This window comes from Brachyhypopomus gauderio, chromosome 7, assembly GCF_052324685.1.
Source record: "Brachyhypopomus gauderio isolate BG-103 chromosome 7, BGAUD_0.2, whole genome shotgun sequence".
In the NCBI taxonomy this organism is placed as follows: domain Eukaryota; kingdom Metazoa; phylum Chordata; class Actinopteri; order Gymnotiformes; family Hypopomidae; genus Brachyhypopomus; species Brachyhypopomus gauderio.
The window spans coordinates 9,791,050-9,815,453 of record NC_135217.1 but is presented as its reverse complement, the minus strand read 5'-3'; the positions used below and the strand labels follow the sequence as shown (position 1 = coordinate 9,815,453).

General features: G+C 44.2%; 3 protein-coding genes across 9 annotated transcripts; 2 read left to right on the top strand and 1 right to left on the bottom strand.

Annotated features, from left to right (window-relative positions):
* Positions 1 to 249: 249 nt before the first annotated feature.
* Positions 250 to 4,139, top strand: LOC143518194 (uncharacterized protein C3orf85-like). 4 transcript variants are annotated; one of them, XM_077010665.1, is made up of 6 exons: positions 250 to 480; positions 1,335 to 1,368; positions 1,519 to 1,564; positions 2,257 to 2,381; positions 2,618 to 2,703; positions 3,827 to 4,139. In XM_077010665.1, the coding sequence occupies exons 3-6, from the start codon at positions 1,528 to 1,530 to the stop codon at positions 3,903 to 3,905; spliced, it is 327 nt and encodes a 108-aa protein (XP_076866780.1). In that variant the 5' UTR covers positions 250 to 480; positions 1,335 to 1,368; positions 1,519 to 1,527; the 3' UTR covers positions 3,906 to 4,139. The 4 variants fall into 4 exon arrangements, with proteins under 4 accessions (XP_076866780.1, XP_076866777.1, XP_076866779.1 ...); XM_077010662.1 differs by having other exon boundaries at positions 1,335 to 1,404; XM_077010664.1 differs by having other exon boundaries at positions 1,335 to 1,441.
* Positions 4,140 to 4,412: 273 nt separating this feature from the next.
* Positions 4,413 to 10,699, top strand: tagln3a (transgelin 3a). The gene is made up of 5 exons (XM_077011511.1): positions 4,413 to 4,757; positions 5,313 to 5,541; positions 5,863 to 6,037; positions 8,016 to 8,118; positions 8,342 to 10,699. Exons 2-5 carry the CDS (start codon positions 5,362 to 5,364, stop codon positions 8,523 to 8,525), a joined length of 642 nt encoding a protein of 213 aa, XP_076867626.1. The 5' UTR covers positions 4,413 to 4,757; positions 5,313 to 5,361; the 3' UTR covers positions 8,526 to 10,699.
* Positions 10,700 to 11,299: 600 nt separating this feature from the next.
* Positions 11,300 to 24,380, bottom strand: LOC143518758 (uncharacterized). Of its 4 annotated transcripts, none has more exons than XM_077011506.1 (20): positions 24,258 to 24,380; positions 22,348 to 22,960; positions 21,974 to 22,035; positions 21,731 to 21,828; positions 21,344 to 21,390; positions 21,092 to 21,208; positions 20,739 to 20,864; positions 20,272 to 20,433; positions 19,810 to 19,931; positions 17,702 to 18,158; positions 17,379 to 17,469; positions 17,222 to 17,238; positions 16,790 to 16,930; positions 16,490 to 16,618; positions 16,103 to 16,231; positions 15,496 to 15,626; positions 14,173 to 14,278; positions 13,430 to 13,553; positions 12,111 to 12,232; positions 11,300 to 11,599 (listed from the first exon to the last, which is right to left on the bottom strand). In XM_077011506.1, exons 2-20 carry the CDS (start codon positions 22,894 to 22,896, stop codon positions 11,558 to 11,560), a joined length of 2,772 nt encoding a protein of 923 aa, XP_076867621.1. In that variant the 5' UTR covers positions 22,897 to 22,960; positions 24,258 to 24,380; the 3' UTR covers positions 11,300 to 11,557. The 4 variants fall into 4 exon arrangements, 3 of the variants coding, with proteins under 3 accessions (XP_076867621.1, XP_076867624.1, XP_076867623.1); XM_077011509.1 differs by having other exon boundaries at positions 11,300 to 11,596; XM_077011508.1 differs by having other exon boundaries at positions 22,348 to 22,908.
* Between the last annotated feature and the right edge of the window lie 24 nt (positions 24,381 to 24,404).

The following is a 24,404-nucleotide window of genomic DNA, read 5'->3' as shown; positions in this document are numbered from 1 at the left end:
CTGTATTCCTGTTAAAAATGTTTGGCTTCCAGGAAGGGAATACAAGTTGCTTCTACTTACTTTGGCAATCTTTACCTTTGTATACGTGTATGTGCACACATGCCCCTGTGTGTATGGGCACACATTGGTAATGGGGTATTCTTACCTCCGTGTGTGTGTGTGTGTGTGTGTGTGTGTGTGTGTGTGTGTGTGTGTGTGTGTGTGTGCCGCCTGTGAATGACTCATTTCTTCAGCTCTTGCTGTGTGAGCTCTTGCTTGCCAGCACTGTACTGTAACCTCTGTGATTGGGCCTGTGGGCTGAAAGGAAGCCCTGTTCACCCTCCACATCACCGTCACACTCTGCTCCACCAGCTCCGTGTCTCGGCCCCCTCACCCCGCCACCGTTCACCTGACACACCGCACACCACGACCTGCACACACACACACGCTCAACACTTCACACCCTACGCACACACTCTCACCACTGCCCCGAGTGGAAAGGTAAGTCTACCAAGTTTTTAGCTCTTATACTATTTCCAAATATGTATGTAAAAGCCAACGGTGCTTAGCACTTGAAGATGTGTGTATGCTTGGGGAGGAATGTGTTCATGTCCGGGGCTCCTCATATAGTGTGTCAGACACATTTTGAAAGAACACTGGTTCGCACACTGGAAGCCACGAAAACGTAAAGGTTACCAGCCCACGCTGTGGTGCGAGCCCAGCTCAGAGACCGTATATATACGTGTATATATATACGGTCTATATATATATATATATATACGGCCTCTGGTCCAGCTCGGCAAACGGCTGGCCGCCCGCGTGCAACGCTGCCACTGCCGTGCTGCGTTTATCACGCAGGTGACGACAGGCCAGCGACGTGCGGGAGACGTGGCACACGACTGTCTTCTCCCTCCTGCAGGACTGGCTGGGCTCCCTTTGTTCACCATTTGATCGTGTTTTCTAATGGCCGCTCACTTGATGATGACGATGACTCGGAAAAAGAGTAGAGACGTTTAAGAGTGGTTATTATGAATGGTTATTCTGCTGATGTTAAATGTCAATGCTATAAAAATCTAACCATGCCAACTCTTCTACTGTTTTACTAATAGTATATACAGCATTAATAATGATAAACATATAAATATTTTTGTTCAATGAATAAATGTTCAAATATTTTTTACCTAATTTGTAGCATGTATAGAACACACATTAATTGCATTTTAATATTTAGTTTAAATTCAGACTGCAGCAGACTGAACAAATCTAGTCTACACACACACACACACACACACACACACACACACACGGCTGGCCTCTTATTGCTTCTGAACCTTGCTGTGTGTTTGCATCCACAGCCCTGGCTAACACTGTTAAATCCACACGTGTGAGGTGCTAAACATTCTTCAGTTCTTCACAGCACTTTGGGTATTAGCCACACACACATACACGCACAGGGAGACAGGTACCTAACGTGTGACACATCCGTGTATTTTAAAAGCGTGTGTATGTGTATGAGAACATGTGTCCTTATTCGGGTAGGTGAGAAACATGCTACGCACACTGATGCTGACGGCCCTCCTGGGTGGTGAGTTAATTACAAGCTGCTTCCTGGGAAAACACTCTCTCTCTCTCTCTCTCTCTCTCTCTCTCTCCCTCACACACTCTCTCTCTCTCTCTCTCTCTCTCTCTCTCTCTCTCTCTCCCTCACACACTCTCCCTCTCTCTCTCTCTCTCCCTCACACACACTCTCCCTCTCTCTCTCTCTCCCTCACACACACTCTCCCTCTCTCTCTCTCTCTCTCTCTCTCTCTCTCTCTCTCTCTCCCTCACACACACTCTCCCTCTCTCTCTCTCCCTCACACACACTCTCCCTCTCTCTCTCTCTCCCTCACGCTCTCTCTCTCTCTCTCTCTCTCACACACACACACACACACACTCTCTCTTTCCCCCTTGCGCGCTCGCTCTCTCTCTCCCACTTTCTCTTGCTCTTTTCCATTCTCATTATATATTCAGCTTTTCATTTGAATTATATACATGGTCCCTTACCAATCACAATTTAGACCAGTAAATCACTCACAGTAAATTCACATACAAGGATCAATACATTTGCACAGACTGGGGTTGCTGTATGTTTTTTCTTTGTGCCCATGCGTACATAAATATATGTTTATAAAAATACCAAAACATTTAAAGGATACAGCGATACTGTAATATTGTATAATTTCAATGATAACAGTGCAGCACCACATCAGGACGGCTGTGCTTGGCTTCATTTAGGGGTGTTCATGGCCCCGTTTCTTCAGGAGGAGAATGCCAAGAAATTCATTCGTAACAAGAGGCAGGCGGGCTACTGGGACCCCAACCACTCCCAGAACATGTGGGGCTACACCGTACAGGAGCAGGTGATGATACCTATTTTGGGGAGATTGGGAAGTGTGTGTGTGCGCGCACGTGTGTGTGTGTGTGTGCGCACGCAAACACATGCACCATTACTACTACTCTCTCTGCAACTGCTGTATGTTTCCTTGTTTGATTTATTGTTTGGCTATTAGTTGATTTTGTGTGTGTGTGTGTGTGTGTGTGTGTGTGTGTGTGTGTGTGTGTGTGTGTGCGCTTACTGTTCTGATTGCTGCAATAGGCTAATGAATACTGGACTGCTTTGAGAACAGATGCACAGTATTACATGGATATGGGCAACCTGATGTTTCACCGCTCTGTGGCTGAGTGAGTCACTGTAATGTTTCCTCTTTCCTTTTCCTCTCTCTCTCTCTCTCTCTCTCTCTCTCTCTCTCTCTCTCTCTCTCTCTCTCTCTCTTGTATGTAAAAACTATACAGTAAATAATTAAAAGACAAATTATAGTGACATTTTACATTAAATGTAATGTATGATTCCTCAGCATACATGTGAATGTGTTCAGGGCATCATAGGTGCTGCTCATGAAGCTGGTTAAGAACACCAAGAACATCCAGAGCATCATCCCAAACTGTCCAGTAATGGGTGGCACTGTAGAACTTCTACCATCTATAGCCGTCTCTTAAACCATCTATTTGTTTTAAATGTGTTAGTCATGTGTTATTTCATTATTTTTATACCTATCTTTGATAGCTATTTATAAATAAATCAACTGGTAGTGTATATGTAGATAGATTGATTCTACCATCCGTCCATCCCATGAATCTCAGTGAAGAAGCGAGCATACCTAGGAAAAGCAGAGATACTGTGGTGCACCCTGAGACTCCCACAGGCCCAGGTGTGAGAGGGACAGGTGTGAGGGGGACAGGTGTGAGGGGGACAGGTGTGAGGACCCGAATGTGAGGGGGACAGGTGAGGACACTGGCAGCGTGATGCAGGATGGTATTAAAATCTTCATGGGGTTAAAACATTAATATTAAAGTCATAAAGCTTTATGTGTTAACCTGCAATAGTGAGCAGAACTACACGATGCAGACATTAGCACCATTCACTACAGGTACCATCTCCATAATGACCCATCATTTCCCCAGACTCTTGTGCAGCACTTTCAGTCAGAGCCAGTTTGTTCCAGTTTCTGTCTTCTCTCTGATGACCATGCAGGTTCTAGTTTGAAAATCTGTTTGGCTTGCATGTCAACACTCAGCTGACCAATGAACATCCAATAAAGTGACGCATTGAACAGAGACTCCCACCTCATGTTTACTTTCACAACAAAGTGTTGTTAAACATGCTGTCTCCTGTTATCTATCTATCTATCTATCTATCTATCTATCTATCTATCTATCTATCTATCTATCTATCTATCTATCTATCTATCTAATGTATGTCTGTCTGTCTGTCTGTCTGTCTGTGTCTGTCTCTGGTCTCTTGCAGTGAGAATAACAGGCTCTATATGGAGATGCTAAGGAACGCACGAGCGCACCTGGACGCGCACACCGGCAGACACCGATAGACCCGTCAGTGAACCCAGTGTCCAGGATGACAGATCAGCACACATTACTGTTGACAAAATGTCTAGAAGTTTACAACAGTAACTGAACACGCAGGCGGTTTGGGGGATGTTGGAACTGCTAAGTTGGCCGTTTTTTTGTTTGTAATGTAGCCTTTTGCCTTGTAGACTTCCAGTGGAACCTAAGAAACTAGGACCCCAACCAGTGTATTGTCTTTGTTAAATACATAGCCGTTTTGAATAATGAAATAAACAAAATAAAACGCAGTCTGATGTCGAACGATTTTTGTTGTTGTTATCTCACAATTCGTAATCTGCGGTTGCTGTAGTCCCATTATATTCTTCTGAGAGATTATTTTTTCTGCTGCGAGATTATTTTTTTTATCTTTCTCGGAATTTGTTGCGACAACTCTGTAAGCAAAACATTCTTCATGACCCGTTAAATTGTAACAGTACTGACATTTTCGTCCAGACAAAATGATGTCATTCTCCATAGTCTATTCTTTGTGCTTTTCATTGGCGTACGCCGTGTAGCCATTTCGCATCCATATTGCAACCCGCAGAGCCAACGACGAGCACTCTCGTTGCGTTTACGTAAGGCACCATACCGCTCGCCCCTGCCCCCACCTACGACTCCTTTTGCCTCCCCGGACGGCTCTCTCCGCGTGTTTTGGATACGTGGAGGCAGGTCATCAACACATCTCTGGTAGGCTACCTCTACTAGGCGCATCTCGTCTGAGGATGCTGGCCTGAGTAAAGCCCCCACGCCCCCACACCGATGCTCTTCCCCCGCTCCAAGTAACCGCGTTGGGAAACAGACGGGCGGACGGCAGGCGGGAGAGGAATAGCTCGTTGGTGAGTAGAAATTTAGCTTGTTTTAGCATATTATACACATTTTAAAATATTTTCAATTCTCTCTTATATAGACCTTGATATTTCTTATTTGTGGCGTATATATAGAAGGATGCTTGCCGTTTTCGTGCATGTATTTCGTCACGGCGGTGGACACTTTCTAAGACCTTTGGTTTAAATATGAGGACGCTCGTGCCGGATGAACCAAAGGACATCATTTATTCTGTTAATTTATATGTTGCCTACTTGATAGCTGCGCTCGTGCAACTCCATTCATAAATGATAAACTGGTCTGCCATGTTTGAAGTGTGACTCGAGGCTCGTGCATTGGGTGATGTCCAGCGGGGGAAGGGTGAAAAAAAGCAGTCGCATCACTTCTTATTCCAAGGGTGAAACACACATAAAGACCTGCACCTGTCATATCGACATGTGGTCTCATAGATTTGCATTTTTTAAGGGAAAAAAAGACTGGAATATTTAATCTTCAATTTGTAGTTGTATTGTTTTATGAGTGATGTTATTTCTGATCCATTTGTATGCGTTCGTGCTGTCCACCAGAGTAGTGCATCTATCGAGTGGGTCACCGTTGATCTTGGTGTGCTCTGCCATGGCCAATCGGGGGCCTAGTTATGGCCTGAGCCGCGAGGTGCAGGAGAAGATTGAACAGAAGTATGACACGGACCTGGAGGCCCGCCTGGTGGACTGGATCATGCTGCAGTGTGGTGATGACTTGGTGCGACCCGAACCCGGCAGGCAGAACTTCCAGACCTGGCTCATGGATGGGACGGTGAGGAAACCCCATCAGTGTGCCTGTCATCCTCTTTCCCAGGGCGTCTGCGGTTTGGCTGGAGAGACAGAAGAGATGGCAGCTTAGGTTTTGTTAACATGGTGGGTCTGCCCAGAGGGGGAAACCCAAAGAGTGAGAAGGGGCACCTTGCGAGGGGTTCTCATTCGGAATGTGCCGACTGGATCGGGCAGATTTGAATACTGATTTGGTTCGTATTGGTTGTGGTCCAACTCTGTTCCTTTCTTCCTTTCTCCTTCTCCCCACCCCTCCCCCTCCTCTCTCCTTCACTGTCTTTCCCTGCCCTCTTCTTTTTCTCTATAGATTCTCTGTCGTCTCATTAACAGTCTGTACACCAGTGGAACGGAGCCCATAAAGAAGATTCCGGAAACCAAGATGGCCTTTAAGCAGATGGAGAAAATCTCTCAGTTCCTGGAGGCTGCGGAGGCCTATGGTGTCACCAGAGGAGACATCTTCCAGACTGTCGACCTGTGGGAAGGTATCACACACACACACACACACCCATACATACACACACACACACACACACACACACACCACACACACACACACACACACACACACACACACACACACCCATACATACACACACACACACACACACACACACACACACACACACTAACGTGTGTTGTGAAAAGCGCTATATATAAAATAAATAAATTTGACTAACACACACACAGACCCATACATACATACATCATGTTATCTATGCATCATAAATATAAAGCTGACATTACATTGTAGTTCGAGTGATTTCAATGTCATTTATAACATTGCATTTCCGATCCAGTAATAAGTGATGACAGATTGTAGGGTCTGATTTTGTGCATGTGCACAATCAGGTACAGACATACCTTGTATCTGCCTGGGTTTGCACTGATGCGTGTGCGTGTGTGTGTGTGCGCACGTGTGTGTGTGTGTATATTTGTTTATTAGAGGTCAGACCAAATCAGAATTACAACCTGCGCTGTTCTGGTTAAGGCAGGGCACTGATCATGTCTGTATTTTAAAGATACTCAAAATCACATGAAGTTTAGGAGGAGACGAGCCAAAGGAAACAGGTTCAGAAAAACACATTATACATACAAGAAGGGTTGAGAGTGTTACTTAAAAAAGCTTTTCATTACAGATTATTAATTACAGACAGCATGAGAGTGGAGAGCAGCAGGCCTGAAACACAGCTAGCTCAGCAGCACACCACGCAATGTTGAACTAACACATCAAGCCTTTCACAGTGGGTCGCTTTTCAAAATAAAAGACCACATAACTGCACAGTCTGGGGAATAATAAGAATGCTAATGCATCCAGAAGTCTATACACATAAGACCTATTAAAACTATATAAATATTTATATGAACTTGCAACATTTTGAGTGGAACCATATGAAGCAAGACCTAAGATCATGTGCTGCATTGCATCAGGATGCTTTGAGTCCTGGAGGTGAGGTAATAAGATTGACAGGTGGTGAAATCACTTCCCCACACAAACATGTCTCCTGCAGAGCATCTGCATCTAACCTGGCTAGTAACACAGGAAGAGATCCAGGGGTAGACTCTGCGACCCAATCGGAATTACAACCTGCGCTGCCATTGGCTGGCTGTCAGCAGTTGTGGTCACGGCAAGGCACTGAAGATGTCTGTAGTTATAAGCATATCTGTACGTATAGGTAACCATGATCTCTTGTGCAGCATTGCTAAGCAGGTCCTGAGAAGATACAGAATATATAATGAACCTCTAGATAGGAAAAGAATACAATAAACCTTATTAGATACAGAATGTTTTGACATCTGGGAGAACAAAGTACCTTATACCGAAAACAATCTTCCTTGACTAAGATAGTTCAGTGATTGCTACTCCCATTAGAAACTGTGTAGTACTTGGTTGAAAAGAGTGTTAATCTTAAACAATGGATCATAATCTGGGTTCTTCATTTCCACCACTTTATAACTAGTGTAACAAGGTAATCTGATGGATACTGCAACATAACATGAGACAGAACACAGCTACCAGTGGAAATGAAAAATCAGATCCAATATGTAGTCTGTGATCTATTGACAACCAAACAACACACACACACGCACACACACAAATGCTTCATAATAACTTAGTTGAAGGAGCAATAAAACATTTTTCCTAGATAAATTAATCACATTTCACTATCAACAAAAGTAATCTCCGGATTATTAAAATGTACCAGTAATCGAACTGCCTTTGATCTTTTGTGTAACCTTTACTACCCAACCAAGCATTCAGCTCTAAATATGTAGGCTAAGTTAATCCAGCCATAATGCATTCAGGTGTGTTTCCATGCATTTTACAGATTTAGTTTATATGGGCTACGAAATGCAAAGCTTCTAATGTTGTACGTGTTCGACTGCTGTCCTTCAGTTAGCAGATATGCCATGTGTGGGCCTGGTGCAGTGTGGGTAATCGCATGTGGCGTGCTGTTACAGGAAAAGACATGGCTGCAGTCCAGAGGACTCTCATGGCTCTTGGGAGTGAGGCTCTCACCAAGGACGATGGGTGTTACCGTGGCAACAAAGAATGGTTCCACAGGTAAGCAGAGCGAGTGAGCTTCCAACATCAACGGTCCTGTGTGTTTCTTTTTCTTATTTCCCTCTTTGTTCATCACTTGACCTGCTGGTCTTTTGTTGATTTACTGTCTGCAACGTAAAACGTGCAGTACCAACGGAAATTGTGTTCATTACGTCCCCGCTGTATTCTAAATGAAAATGACGTGTAAACTCTGCGCACGTGTGTTGTTTCATGTGGAATTCAGGAAATCCAAAACCCACAGGCGAGAGTTTTCGGAGGACCAGCTCCGGCAGGGCCGTGCTCTCATCGGCATGCAGATGGGCAGCAACCGCGGGGCGTCTCAGTCAGGCATGACGGGTTACGGCACGCCACGCCAGATAATGCGCTACGACTCCCCCCGCCGCAACGGAGTCGACAGCAGCCCTTAGCCCCGCCCACGGTGCCGGGATCCAAAATATTCCCCAGAGCAGCTCAACCCCCCCAAACCCCCACTTTGTGTTCCTGCCCACACATTTTCGAATATTGATTTTTCCTCACTTATGATAACTGGTCATGTTAGAGCTCAGGGGAACTAACCCATAGTTCCCTAACTGCTGGTAGAAGTAGAAAGTACCCTAAGGAGCAAATCAGATGAATATAGACAAATCAAACCTGTTCTAGCTCATGACTTACAGAGGAGCCCTGTAGTTTAGCTGTGCGCACTGCAGTATTTGTGGGGTGGCATGCATCTTGGTGTAACACTACTGATCTGGAATCAGTTCATGTATTTCATGTATGATCAGAACAACATGGGGAGCAAATTCTGGATCAGTTGTTGCTCCAAAGAATTTAGTAACACTTACGGAACTAAGCGTGTAGTTATAGCAAATACTGCATCTCACAATGGTGAACTCCATTATATCTCATAGGTGAGGTAGGCCATGAAACCACACATGCTGTATTAGACATGCTGTTCGGGGTTCCTGCTACAGAGCTGGTGTGAATACTGGCTAAGTTTGAGGACACAGCAATAATAAGAGGGAGTGATGTCGTGAGTGCAGATGTCATGAGTGCCTGACCTCATAGTCATGAGTTCTAGTAACCATTGTCTGTGTGGCCTCATTACAGGACACATTACAGTGGCTACAGATGACTTTCTAATGTTATTATAATGGGAGGCAGCCTGATATTGTGTATTGAGGCCTCAATGCCATTTCTCTGCCTCTTATTCTTATTAGAAGCCATATATCATCAGTGGCATTGCAGTTTTGAGCAATGTATATTTATACTCATCTCATATGTCTGTCCGATACAGCATGTTCAGATCAGTATTTTATGAGCAGTTGTTGGATTAGTGTAAAGTATGCTGGAAATCAATTGTTCCTTGGACTGGTTTTCTGTGTTGATCATATTTCTGACTGGTAGCAAACGCAGTGATGTTTTTATTTAATTTTCTAATTTCACCATATTTTTGTAGGTCATAGTATGTGTTGGAGTCGATTTCTCATTTCCACTGGCAATCACGTTTTATGTAGGCTGTAGACTGAGCAAACTGACAGTCATTAATTATAACATGGTTTTGTTGTTGATTGGACCTTTTAGCTGGGTCTGTGTCTGCATGGAAGAATGCTATGCTCCTCAGCTATGCTGTATAATTGCTCTATGTTGTTTTTTATGCAGTCCGTGCTATACTGAACTATATTGATAGTGTTCCAGTGCGGGACCCCATAACCACACTTTACAACATTCCAAAACAGACTGCTTTGATGTCATAATAATAAATGATGTCATAATGCCAGTTTAGAGCTTCAGTAGTTAGAAAGACAAAGTTAGGGATTTGAGCTTTTAGATTTGAGCTTCGTCAGATGCTTGATTTATAATTTCTAAATTCAGTTATAATGTATATACATTATAACTACATTATAACTCATACTGGATATTTATTTTTGAGCACAAACCTCTATTGTGCTTAAAATGCATTCTTTATTTACATAATTGTGGTAATGGTATTGATATTATGGTGCCATTTCATACTCAGTAGACACTTAACTATTACTTGTTATGAAACGATGTACAAGATGGTGCTTCCCTACTTGAAGCTGTACAGACATAAGAGGAATTTTTACTTTTGCATTTTTTCATGGCTCAGAATAATTTAAAAACAACAAATATAAATGGCAAAAGGGTTTTTTACACATACCAAGCCTCATTCTTCTTCTATCTGTGTGTTTATGAATGTTTTCTCATCAAAACCAAATATTGTTCTCCATGATCATGAATGGCCCTTAAATGTAGGGAAACCACATATGGTAAGGAAATAACTGAAGAAAAAATGCTTAGTACTTTTCACTAAGACACGGCATGATCCGACTGTATTAAAAAAAGAAGTTATGAACATTGAATGTTGTTACAGTGGCTGATAACGCCTTTGCAATACTTTCACATTGATAAAACAGTACAGCAACAGTCTGTGACCTGCACTAACCGTTGTATCTTATGTCAAAATATAAGTTATGTTAGAACAGTGTTTGTTATTGCTTCCAGTCAATATCCCAGTTTTTTTCAGCATTGATCCATTTAAGTGTTTTACAAATGTCAATTAAACTTCTAAGTTCCTGCTGAATTTCGAGTGCTCCATGGACTGTCAAGCAGGCAAACACACACACACACACACACACACAAGAACATGACAGATGTAGGTCTACTGACAGAAGCTTGTGTGGGGAGGGGACTGGAGATCGTGTTCATGCAAGAAATACTAAAAAAAGGTAATGACTTTGAAAGATTTTTAAGGATAGAAAAAAATAGAATTTTCTAAATTTCTCTCAAAATAGAAATGTTATAATACAATTATTAAAATTCTAATTCAACAGATAGGAATCCCATGTTTGGTACTTAAATTCAAGTTAATTTGTCATGATCTATTATTTTGCATCTTAAGGACTGAATATGATTGAGTGATGGGACTGCACTATTTTCTGTACAGGCTGTATAAATATAGGCAAAGAGCAACCCCACAGCACTGTTGTGTAAGGCTGTAAATCAAAGCCCATTTTTCAACCCGTAGCTATGGTAACAACTCCTAGTGAGAAGGGAAGGGCACAGTAGTCATTGAGTTCAGGTGGGTTAAGATTTAACTGCATGTTAAATGTTATACAGTGTGCAGACAGGTAGGAGAGTCACTGGGGGAGGATGATGGGGCAGGAGAATAAACACAAGAGGCTTTTATCAAACTGCCTTTTATTTATTTTATAAGAAGCTACAATGACTGTACACTTCTGTTCACACATCAGCACATGAAGTAAATGAGCTTGCACAGAGGTCACGGTAACCCCCCCCCCTCTCTTGCATCATCTGTAACAAAACGTAGACAGGAACATGGAGGCTGGAATGTGTTTTTTTGTGTTTTTTTTTTCCTTTTTAAACGGTAAAACTGAGGGACTGCAGTGAAATTCATCCTGTTCATACATCCATCTTTCATTCATTCATCTATCCGGTCCTCCTCCACTTCTCCACGCTTCTGCTGCAAATCAAAGCAAAGGACAAAGGTCAAGTGAGGTCAGGAGCTGAGAGCCATGTTAGCATTGATCCCTGTCCACTCACCCCTCTCTCTCTATACATCACATACTCACCCACTCCCCACTGAGTCACACCGACGTAATAAAACATTGAGCTGTACGGTCAGTCTTCAAATTGTGCAACATCATTTCTCCCCAATCAAAAATAAAAAAATCTCCCACTCAAACCAAAAATCTGTTGCTTGACAATTATGTCAACTCGTCGTGAAAGCCGACGAAAGCATCTTTTACGTTAGCTTACACCAGAGGGAACGAGCGTTCATAAACAGTTAAGTACTTTTACGGCAATTTACAAGGCTACATAACGACTCCAGAGGGCCCCCTTCGGGACACCTCTGCCCTTCAGTAAAGTCAAAGCACCTAAAATGGCTCTCCAGCTAAACGCGTTAGCGTAGCGGTACCGCTGACCTACGAGGCGTAAAGGAAAGGCCCGTGTCCCCGTGCCTGTGAGCTCACCTTCAGCTTGCTGTAGTGGCTCAGGCTGCTGCAATGCTCCTCGCGGGCCCTCCGCTCGTCTGTGAAGAACAGGTTGCACAGCCTGCAGAAGAAGCCGCTCTTTGGGACGACATAGTGGAGGCCTGCGAGGACAGGAGGGACATGGTGGGCTGTGGTTGACATCACCAGGAGAGCAAGTTTGGACAGTCTTGTTGGTTAAAGGACGGGCGTACAGAAAGCCTGGCTGGGACTCCAACATTGATGCTTTCCTGAATGATCTCAAGGTCTAACAAATTTTTATAATTCAGTATAATTCAGGTTCCTGACGCATGTGAAACAATATGTCCTAAAGTTGAATCTAAACAAAAACATCTACAATGAATATTAACACTTTCCCATAACATTCCAAGGTAAGATATATGTGGCTCTCTAGATGTGATAGAACCATAATCCTAGAAAGAACTATGAAAGGGATTAAACTTAGCTCACAAGACCTAACCTCAAAGATTCGTAATGTAAAAAGTATTTGGAGAAGAGCTATAAAGGTTTAGCAACGTCCCATTAATTTAACAAGTTTTCATGTGACATATATAGGATGTATTTTATGTCATTTTAGAGGTCTAGGTTAGTTGGCCCGAATGACCCGCATGTAGTCCAAAGTACACACTAGAGTAACCCTCTCCCTAAGAACTCCCTAAGCCTGAACCACTTCATTGGAATTTCAGCCGTTTGCTTTGTTACAAGATGATGCAACACTTTCTATATTGCCGATCATTGTTACCGAACACAGGCTTCAAGACAGGTGAAACGTGTAGGGACAGACTTTGGTAGTCCACCAATCAGAACAGAGAGGGTGAGCTAACCAATCAGAACAGACGGCTCATCAGGAGGGGGGGGCTTAAAGACACAGGATCTCTAACAGTATTTCATTTGGAGGGTGAAAAGAGATGTGGGAAATTTTGAGGAAAATTATGAGGGACATTTTGCTGTTGGAACGTTTAAAATCTACTCTAGTAGAGCGCAAAAATAAAATTCTGAACATCGAAGATGGCAGGCCTCCTGTTGTATTCCTGTAAAATGCATCATTGCTTCTCCAAGTTTATTTATGGCTCTTATAATACTTCTAAGGGGCCTTTAAACAAAAATAGCACCTTACTCATTTAATCAAACTTTTCTCATGTACATAGATGTGACAAGATAATTATGTTTGATGCTATGTGACGTGGACCATGAACACAAATCTATAGTTTTAAGTGTGCACACACAAACATGCGTCTGCGCATACAAAAATGCTCACACACCTGCGTACACCCACAGGAAAGAGAGGGGGTGTCCCTTACCCACAGGGTTGCTGGGTTTGTATGGGCCCAGAGGAACGCTGTCTTTGTCCTCCCCCGAATCCTCACCCTCACACACAGGATCTCCACCCACACCCTCACAGCTGGACATTGGGCTATGACGGTCCTGCACACACATGAACACAAACACACACACACACACACACGTCACTTCTTGATTTGGTGGGGCTGTGAAAATAATCTTATGAATTCCTTACCATTTTACCAAGGGGATTAGTTAATGACAAGAATGTTTGACTTAAATACAAATCTAAATTATCAATTGCTTGGTTTGGACTTGTCAGCTTTGACTTTGTCTTTTGTTGTAGTTAATCAATACATTTCTTCTTCTCTGCATCTTTATGAACATCATCTTGTAATAAATGTTCACCTGTAGTAACCTGTACTCCTAGCCACACTCCACCACTGGAAGCCTGTCCCAACCAGCTCACATGTTCTACCACCCTAGGCGCTTTACAGCAGGGTTGTGGCATTCCTCACACAATAAAACACACATTAGCCAGCTATGTTATACACCCACAGGGGGTTATTTACAAGACCTCCCCTCCCACGCTGAGACATTGAGCCTAAAGCTATACTAACTGCTGTGCTATGAGGTAACAGTTATTCAGTCAACCACTATACCCTGACCTACTTTAAACAGAAACAAACCCATAATGACCAATACCTGCGCTTGTTACTGCTTTGCCCAACCCCCCCAGTAAGACGTTCAATGAGTGGCTCACCGTGCTGTTCCTGGACGTCTGGCCGTTCTCCCTCCTCTCGTGGCTGTCTCGGCCTGGCTTGATTCCTCGGGCCTCGCACCACTGCTCAAACTTGTCTGCAGGCGTCCTGTGTGAAAAGCACAGCCAAAAGTGCTCAGTCCCACAGCCGGGCCACAAGGGGGCGGAGCCAGAGCAAATATGTCTGGTCAACACTTCACACTGAACACAAACATGAACCTACACACTCAGCAGCACCTTTCTCAGTTTAAACTTGTAAAGCACGCTTGAAATCTAAGACCTTTAATGCTCCTCCTAACGGTCCAGATAACTGCACACCAACACACTAAGGCCTAGGCCAAAATATCATAGCCCAATATTTCAGAACCAACCACATCTCACACAGCACTTTTCCTGCAAATTCAATTAATTCATATGGTGTACAAACACTGTGCGGTTATCACTACTGTAAAGGATTTATGTGGAGTCTAAAAAAAAAAAAAAAAAAAAAAAAAAACCCCATCTTTCATCTACAAAGTCATGTCCCTACATAACGCAGAGCAGGCTAAACAATGCTGCTTCTTGGTTAAAATAATTTTAGTGAGAATTCTAATTATGATAATTTTCCTTCAAATCAAATCAAATCAAATCAAAGTTTATTTGTATAGCGCTTTTCACAACACATGTCACAAAGCGCTTCAGGTCAATAAAAACACGACGCCTTCCCTAAAGTGTTATTTATGTTTTTTGTTGTTATCTCCAAGAACTCGTGTATAAAAAGCTATTAAACCTCCAGCTGTGTTTCTGTACAGAACGAGGCCCGGGACACAGACAGCGCAGTGGGAACGAGTGTGAGGAGTGGGGTCTTTTCTAGCGCTGTGACTGGGGGCAGCTCTCCCATCCACGGCCTCCCGCTCAACTGCCTTGGCCTCTGTTTAACTTGTTCCCGTGGCTAGCTAGTCAAACATATTTGGTACGTCTTCGTTCGTTATCGTGGCTTTCATTGGCTCGTCGGTTTTGTCTCGTCGGGCTGTCTGCTCTTCACGTCCTCGTGCAGTTTTTCGCAGCTTATTAAACTTGCCGAAGTGTCGTCACTCAGTCATTCAGTGCAACAGCCATGTTTGTGGTGCTTTAACATAAAGCATCATCCAAATAATGCGCACAGTGATGTGGTTCAGTGGGTGATCACCAGGATTCAGTAATCATTCATTGTGCATCACCAGGATTCAGTAATCATTCATTGTGCATCACCAGGATTCAGTAATCATTCATTGTGCATCACCAGGATTCAGTAATCATTCATGTTGTATAAAAATGGTGAAGATTCATCGGAGCTCCTTTACTCACCATGGTATGAGGGAGTCTCCTTTCCTACACATGGTAATCTTTATCAGGGAGCCGTAAAATTTGAGTGGCCGGTGCAAGTACCTCTGGATCATTTTCTCTGCTGCATCCTCTGTCTCCATTTGGATATAACACTGAGGGGGGAGTGGGAGACATGTTGAGTTTTGGCACTCCATAACCAGAGTTGTTTAGCTGTAGAGGGCCAGAATCCAGCACGGTTTGGAGATGTCCCTGCTCCAACACACCTACTGCACCAGGTCATTAAATCACCAGTTGAGCGTGGTGCATTAGAGCAGAACAAGCAAGAACTCTCTGCTCTATAGTCAGAATACGTACCTTGGACATTAGGAAAAGATGTGTGTCAGTTTCTATGACTAGCCACCGTATATAATGTGTGTGTGTGTGTGTGTGTGTGTGTGTGTGTGTGTGTGTGTGTGTGTGTGTGCGCCTGCCTGTGTGTGTGTGTGTGTGTGTGTGTGTGTGTGTGTGTGTGTGCGCCTGCCTGTGTGTGTGTGTGTGTGTGTGTGTGTGTGTGTGCGCCTGCCTGTGTGTGTGTGTGTGTGTGCCTGCCTGTGTGTGTGTGTGTGCGCCTGCCTGTGTGTGTTCTCACCGTGCCATACATCCTGTTGGAACAGTAGGCAGTGATTTTCCCGAAGGGGCTCGCGAGTCGCAGAAGAGACATGTCCGAATACTTAAAGGGAGGGAGCATGCGGATAAACAATGATCTCCTGCTAGGACCCTATACACACACACACACACACACACACACACACACACACACACACACACACACACACACACACACACAAAGAAGTTATCTACAAACATACCAGCTTTTCCTTAGTCTGCAGGACAGAGTAATTCTTCAAAAATGAAATACATTTTATCAAAAAATGCAAAATATAAAATTCCTTTCCCAACCCTGTTGTTTTAACACAAGTAACCGTGTGGTTGGGCACAGACAGGAACAGATGCTGCTTACAAAGTGTTTTCATACCTCAATTCTGTTGAAGGCCAGACAAATTGAGACAGACACTGGCCTCCCACAAAGTTTGGACTTCTTGCTGTTTTTGTAGTAATTCACCATCTCATGGGCTTTTCTCACCGTTTCCAGTTCAATCAGAGCCTAAACACACACACACACACACACACACACACACACACACACACACACACACACACACACACACACACACACACACCTCTAATGTCATCACTTTAGAAAAAGTGTTCTGATGAAGTACTTTTTCATATAAAACTACAGTGAACATTCACCAGGTGTGCCGATGGAACACACCTCATGTCTGTAGTAGGATATAGCGAAGTTAACCACTTTGCCAAACGGGGCAGCCATCTTTTTGAGGGATTCTCGGACGGCTTTCTTGCGGGCTTCTCTGAACTCATTCCAGATTGGTCTTACCACAACGACCTTACCTTCCTAAAAAGGCGCATGCACGCACACACACACACACACGCACGCACGCACACGCACGCACTCGTTCAGTCTGCTCAGCCATCTCCATGACACCCGTATTACCCAATAACATGCTGTAGATAACAATGTTTTCAACACACAAAGACACCATGAATGTTTCCTGTGTCCAACAATAACACTGCATAACATCTAAAGACAGAATCTGTACATTTATCTTTTTATTTGTATTGTACAATTTTTAGAATCAAGAATGCACATAATTGGTTAATGGTGTTGGGTTTAATGAATACTAACCTGCTGCTCAGAGGAATCTAAAGAGGAATACAAAAATAGAAAAATCTGTTAATAATCCACAGAGGTAATATTTTGTGCACACACACAAAAATATTCTGTATAAGTGAGTGCAGTATGCCACATTGCTATAAATGCAGAGGTGTGTAGCGCTGTGCACCTAAGGAGTCCCCTCCAGCCGTGTTGTCCAGCTCATCCAGGGTGACGAAGTCGTCCAGGTTGTCTGGGAAGTCCATGTCTTCCTCACCATCCTAGAGAGGGGAAACCTCAGTCAGGTTCTACGCACACCCACTCACCACTGGATCCAGTAACACCATCTGCAGCAGTCTTAGTCCTCCAGGCTCATAAAGAGCAATATTAACGATTGGGCCTCCCAAGTGAATAAGCTCAATCAATATACCACATTTATTAATAAGCGCTAAATGCATTAAATGCATTTAAAGAGTCTCAAATGAAGCCAGCGAGAGCCTGGTACACACAGACCTGCTCCCCCACGTCCTCATCTGACCCCCGCTCTCCTTTGCTCTCTCCTCTTTCTGCTGGAGTACACTCCTCCGTTTCCTTCCTCTCCTCCATAGAGTCCCGCCCCTCTCCTCCTTCCGCACCTTCCTCCTCTTCCGTTCCCATGGCAATGCCCTCCTCGCCTTCTGCGTCCGCCAGGCCGTGCTCGTCCTCTAGGCGGATGCCTTCTGCGTTTTCCTCCTCCGTCTCCTCCTTCTCCTCCTCTCCCTCTCTCTTTTCTTTGTCTTTCTCTTGGTCCTCCCCTCCTCCGTCCTTCCCTGGGTCAGGGCCGGGACCCTTGCCCAAGCTCCTGGCCTTGTCCTTGCCGCTCGACGGAGGCGTGCTCTTGGAGGAAGTCGGCTCGTTTTTCGGCCTGCTGCTGCTGTGGCTCTTGCTAGAATCTGACTTTTTGGATGAAGAAGGTTCAGGACGGTCCTCACTATGAATACAGAAGGACAGGGTGGTTTTAAGAAATCCGTTTTAACCGGAATAGGACATATAGTGATGGGACAAAATAGACTGGCTCTGTATGCTTGGGTTCACTAGAGGGCACTAACTATGAACAGTGAAGTTCATCTGTAAGCAGGCAGCCCAGTGCAAGTCATGTAGTGCCAGAGTCCAGCTCACTGCTGTAACGCACCAACAAACACCAGCAATTAAATCATTCGTTGAATTAGGGGTGTTGGACCATGCTGCAGCCTCCAGGACTGTCTGGACTTATTTAGAGGTGTTTTCACTGCATACTGTTCCTTGTCTGATCAGATTCTGATATTCACCCAAGATAAACCAAGGAATCGTCAATTAGCATATCAAATTCCAGTTTTAATGCCTCACAGCTAATAAAAGTCATGGGTGTAAATTGTTTAAACTTTTGTTCTCATCTGACAATATTTGTTTCATTTCATGTCCACCACATAATTAACATTATAATTAAAACGATTTACAAGTATATACTATTCCTTGAATTCAAATCAGTCTACTATAAATTGGCAAGCTTAACATTCCTATGACCATGTGTTGATGTAAAGCAAAAATGTTTTATTACGTAACTTTTTTTTTTTTTTTACACAAATACTATTTTCTGTGGGTTACTTTGCATAGTTGACCACACATAGCACTTAAGCGCCACCATAGAGGGTAATACACACAGACACACACACACTTTAAGGGCGTACTCACACTAAGCACGGTTCGCTGGTTCCGTGCTGGGGCCCGGTTATCCCCCCTCCCCACTCCCCCTCTGGCCTGCACTCACACTGCCTTCATCAAACCGGCCCGAGCACGCTTACGTCATCACAACGTGACTTTATTTGGAAAAAAAGCACGCTCGCACAACACTACGGAGTTCACGATTCTCTTTTTATTGTATTTTTGGAGTCGTTTTGGGAGTGCAGAAACACGGTGCAAGCACAGATTTATCGATCATTTAACACAACGATTGTCTGCTAATCGCTTTGCCGCTATGACTGTTTAACGTGAGCATCGCATCACTGACGTCATGTTTGAGTTCCAGCTAAATGAACCAATCACATGAGGCACCAAGCGGGCCTGGGCACAGATAGCGCTCACACTAGAAGTGAACCGTGCCCGAGTCCACGTGAATCGTGCCCTGGCCCACCTCTTCAAGCGGGCCCGAGCACGGTTAACTGATCCGGGCCCGGGCACGGTTGGAGCGCTCACACTAGCCAAACGAACCGTGCTTCGGCAGGGAACCGTGCCCGAGTCACAGACCCTAGTGTGAGTACGCCCTAAAGGGCAACATTTCTACCCACACAGACTCACTGTGACATTTCCAGTATGCTAATATAACTAAAATCATACAACTTCATTTACTGAACCAACCAGGCTGCTGGTCGGTGCCCTCCTGTGACTGTGCAAATCGGAGTGGCGGCTGGCTGCATGCATGTTGGAGGAAACACACACTAGGCTTCACCCTCCTGCTGGTGTGTGCTGGGGGAGAACTAGTGGGTAGAGCTAATGATGACCAACACTGGGAGGAAACACCTGTACTGTTTAGGTCACTTCCTGGTCATTTTTTGCTTTTTCAATCTTTCTTAGGGAAGCAGCATCATCAGAGGTAAAACACCTACCGCAAGGTGCTCAGTGAAGACAGCGATACTTTCACACTCTTGTCCTGTATCCGTAGGGGGTTGGTGTGGTAGTACTTTACCATGATGTCTGCGTCACGCCAATCTACCATCTCTATGAGTGCCTGGAGACAGACAGACAGACACACACACACACACACACACACACACACACACACACACACACACAGTGTTTTTTAAAACCACATTTGTTCTTTCAACTGTCAGTTGTGAAATTTGACAAAAATGCTTTTTGACTTTGAGGTTTCAGAATATTATTGTGAGAAAGTATACAGTTTTTCAGTTTGCAAAACTTGCATAAAATGACACTATACGGCATCAAGTCCTTATAAATGCGTACTGTGTGGCCCTAGTTATCATTGTTGCAGGTTACTGTCCAGTAATACGAGCATATGTGGTGAAGCTATAGACTCAACACCGCCCCCTGTAGTGTGGTGGACCTGCCTTGTCTTCAGTGAACTTTGACTGCCGAATATCCCCAAACATGGTGGCCAACTCCAGAACCTCCTGCTGTATCTCCTTCCCTGGGGGCAGGCGGGAGAAGCACACCACTGACTGGATCGACAGCTTCGCACGCTTGGCCCCAGGTTCATATCCCTCAGGGGGCTGTCAATCACATTTGCGAACGAATGAGCATAGCTGTACATGCATAGAAGCCCCACCCTCGGTCATGAACTAATTTCATAATAATAATTTCATATCGCATTATTATTCTATAAACCGATGCCTTGCAGAATGATGTCACTTTTAGAGTTTCAAAACATTCATTTAACTCCCATCACTCAAAACATGACGCTGGACAAACACATGAGGGGTTGTGTGTGTGGACATACTCCACTGTCCCCACACAATCATTTTCACCGATTTCTAACATCTTTGAAAGGTGAAAACTGCTAAGTGGTTCCACGTACATGAATGACCTCCACGGTGGGGGACAGGAACAGGCTCACTCTGTGGCCCTTGATGAAGGCAGGCTTGGTCTGGTAGTGAGTGACCATGTCCTTCGCTTCAGTGTGAGAGCTAAACTCCAAAAAGCCCTGCAACATAGCAAAGATGTTCTCACTGATCTAACGAGCACCAGAAACCACCAACAGAACCAAAATGCACTTCTCTGGACAACTATTTGCTTCATGCACTGACCAAAGGAATTTTATTTATGTAAAAATATATATATCAAAAAGCCATCATAAGGTAAATCAACAGAAATGCATTATGTTTGAGTTCATGATGCGTGTTCCAGAATGTTTGCTTTGCCCTTAATTACCTTGAAAGGGAAGATGAGATGCTTTACAATGGTCCCGAAGGGGTTGCCCAGGGCTAGCATATCGGCCACTGCTACACAACCCATGGGATATTTGGCAACCACCACCCTCGTGAAAGGCTAGTGTCAACGCCGGCCCAAAACCAGGAAGCACAGTGTTAAGGGCACCAGTGGTGAATAACTCAAATTCACTTTCAAGATATAGAATTTATTTGAATTTAGCATAACATCGATACACATATACATGTGTTTTACCTTATAATGAGTAAAGAAACGTTCCGAAGGCGAGGACATAGACAGGTCTGTAAACAGAGAGACAGGTGTTACATATTCCTGGCATGTTGTCATATTGGCAGTGTTCCTGCACTGATGATCCGATGGAACATTCCAGTGACGCTGTCCAGTGGATATGGTATACAATGTGCAATAGGTCTCACACACACACACACACACACACACAAATTCAAAAGTGCATGCAAATCATCTGATGTAAAAGAAAACCATGACTGGTGCTGCTAACTGGACCCAGGCTTTGTAATGACCTGAGCCGAAGCTGCCACCTAAAGTTGGCCCGAGTCACTCAGCAGAATGAACACAGATGTTAGAATGGGAGCTGGGTGCTGTGATGGAGTTGTCCGGTACCTGTGGTCCTCTCCGAGCTGTAGGACCTCTTGCTGCCCAGCGAGGAGCGGGAGGAGCGGCGGTACGCGTAGGAGTCGTCGTCCGAGTACGGGTTGCAGCTGGAGAAGAACGGTCACATGATCAGCGAGCCACTCCTTCATTTACTTCATCGCCACAAATTAAAACTGATACCTAGTAATGCCCCTGAAAGGAGTAAGCTGTGAGCACCAGTTATGACCTCGAGTTCTGTAAACAGAAACTTACAAACGAATGAAATCTCTTCGTGCTTCTGAGTGGCGAATGCCCCGGAAGTGTGCAATCCACGCCTGTTGATCACAAAACGGCATCTGATTAAATCCTACATGTTTATGCCACTGAAATCATTAGGGAAACCCAAGAACCTCACTTTAGCAAAAATTATTTAAGCTGAAGGAAGACACAAGTGGTTACAGTTGATATCTGAAATGTTTCACACTTCTTTCACTAGCAAACAACTTAAAAAAATAATTAAGCAATTTTAAAAATACAGTCTATAACCAAAGACACATCTGGCTCATTCTAGAAAGTGCAATATTAAAACTGATAAAGCATTCAAGACTAACTCAGATATACATGTATAGAATCATTGTGATTTCTACCTTGGGTCCATTGATTTTAGCCTTGCAGATGGTACAAACGTGGGGAAAATCAGTAGGGGTTTTATCAAACTCCAAATCAAGCCCCAGATCATCCCCACTCTGCCTCTCTAGGGATGACTTCCTATGTCTGTAGTCCCTCTTCCCTCCTGTTCCCGGCCGCTCTGTCTTCTTATAACCATCCCCTTTCCCATGATGCTCGTCAGGGTTGGAGGCACGGCTATCTGGACGTCGTGACGAACTGGAGGAGGGAGGACTCGGCTTCCTGTCTTTACTTTTCTCGGAAGGCGGTTCCTGACCGGCCCGTTTAGTCTCGAGCTCGGGCTGGCCCGCCTTGTCTCTGTAGTCCGTGTCTGTGGCAGCGGCCTCCTTCTCAGCCCGCTTAGTTTTCAGCTGCATGATTAGATAAGGCAACGTCTCCACGCTGATCTCACTCTCAGGGATTTGTGCCAGGGCCTCAACGTCCTCCGCGGAGAGACCCAGAGCAGCATATAAACTCTGGGCACTCATGGCTGACGGGACATCACCGGCACCTCCCTCCAAAGACTCCATTTCCAACAGCGTCTACAGGAGGTCAAGGTGGGGAGTGTATTCTCTCACAGCAGTTATCCCAGAACTATAGACAGGAGTGGACAATAAAAAACTGACACTCGCCTTTGCAATACCTATATAGCAGAAGGATGCAAGATGCAAACATGCCCTCTATCAAAATCACTAGATGCTTGTGTGTGTGTGTGTGTGTGTGTGTGTGTGTGTTGGGAACATTCTGACCAATCCAATTCTCTCTCAATCATCACTACTTCTACAGGGTATTTTGGGTCATATTACAGAGCTATAATGTGTTGGTAGATACATTAGAATAAGACTGAAGCGTCTGCATTGTAATAGGATGCTGCATCAGTTGCCCATATGGCAACACTTGTCTGTGTGAAAAAACAAAAACAAGTTTTGTGATGCTGATTGTTCTCCTGACCTTCCACACAGACTAACATACTTAGAAACAGAACTGCTTTTCTTCCGCAATGTGACAATTAAAAATTATCTAACGCTTACATCAGCTTGTCAAGCAGCTTGCATCAGCCCCAGACCTCACACAGTTAACAGTGAGATTTGCCAATGAGATGTTGTCAATGTCAGTACAGGAGATCACGTGGAGCTCATCCTACCACATTGCTTAGCCAGTCTGTAAACATTAGCGCTAGTAGGGACGAGTTGGGCCTACGGCGCTGGTAGTGTTAACATAGGTGGCGTTGCATTCAAAACATGGTCGTGGGGCGCTAATGGACATAGCAGGTTAGCTAGTCACCTAGCTGGCTAACGTTAGCTGTCCATGTACAAATGCCTTGAGGACTCAAATATAAAAACACTGTTATGCGGCGAACTATTATATCACAAAGGCATAAAACACTCTGCATTATGTTAACAACGAACCACGGGTATTTTAACTACACTGGTCACTACCATGAGCTGGCTAACTCAGCCAGATAGTTAATTCAAGATTATTTCAAAGTTATCCGGTTATGAGATAGTTAGCTAGCTGGCTGGCTAGTCAGGCACTAGGCCCAACAACACCCCGCGTTGGGTCGTAAAGTTATAACCGGCTGCGATTAGCTAGCAAGCTAGTTTACCAAAGATATAACGTTATATCTTCTCGTTTCAGAAATGCAATTTTATATGTTATCAAAGTGTATGTGGTTCCATATAACCGCTGCACATACATGCAAAAGACACACAAATAAAGGAAACTCGGTCTGGCTGCATGACTCGTGTGATATCCGCTGGTCAGGCTAACAGCTCAGCTAGATATCAACCACTATTGATGCTACAGCTCCCCGCGTTGTAAATAAGTAACTAATTTTTAGTCAAACCACACATGTATAAACGACTGTGAACGTTTTCGTCAGCATAATTACCCAAATACTTTGGACGAATCTCTCTTCTTGACGTAGAAAACAATATTAGCAGGACCCAAATTCTTATCTCGCCATTTTGTGTCAACAGTAGGCTGGACTGCCTCCCGAAAACAACCTCTCAGCCTATAACAGAGACCAGCGTCAAAA

Bases quoted from the DNA above. Each gene is read 5' to 3' on its own strand.
- LOC143518194 (XM_077010663.1), top strand. From the start codon at position 1,528: ATGCTACGCACACTGATGCTGACGGCCCTCCTGGGTG. The intron at 1,565-2,256 runs GTGAGTTAATTA...GGCTTCATTTAG, and splicing joins GCTGACGGCCCTCCTGGGTG to GGGTGTTCATGGCCCCGTTT. The intron at 2,704-3,826 runs GTGAGTCACTGT...GGTCTCTTGCAG, and splicing joins TTTCACCGCTCTGTGGCTGA to TGAGAATAACAGGCTCTATA.
- tagln3a (XM_077011511.1), top strand. From the start codon at position 5,362: ATGGCCAATCGGGGGCCTAGTTATGGCCTGAGCCGCGAGGTGCAGGAG. The intron at 5,542-5,862 runs GTGAGGAAACCC...TTTTCTCTATAG, and splicing joins CCTGGCTCATGGATGGGACG to ATTCTCTGTCGTCTCATTAA. The intron at 6,038-8,015 runs GTATCACACACA...GTGCTGTTACAG, and splicing joins GACTGTCGACCTGTGGGAAG to GAAAAGACATGGCTGCAGTC.
- LOC143518758 (XM_077011506.1), bottom strand. From the start codon at position 22,896: ATGGAGTCTTTGGAGGGAGGTGCCGGTGATGTCCCGTCAGCCATGAGT. The intron at 21,829-21,973 runs GTAAGTTTCTGT...GTTCTTCTCCAG, and splicing joins CGAAGAGATTTCATTCGTTT to CTGCAACCCGTACTCGGACG. The intron at 12,233-13,429 runs GTAAGGGACACC...CTGTCCTCGCAG, and splicing joins CAAACCCAGCAACCCTGTGG to GCCTCCACTATGTCGTCCCA.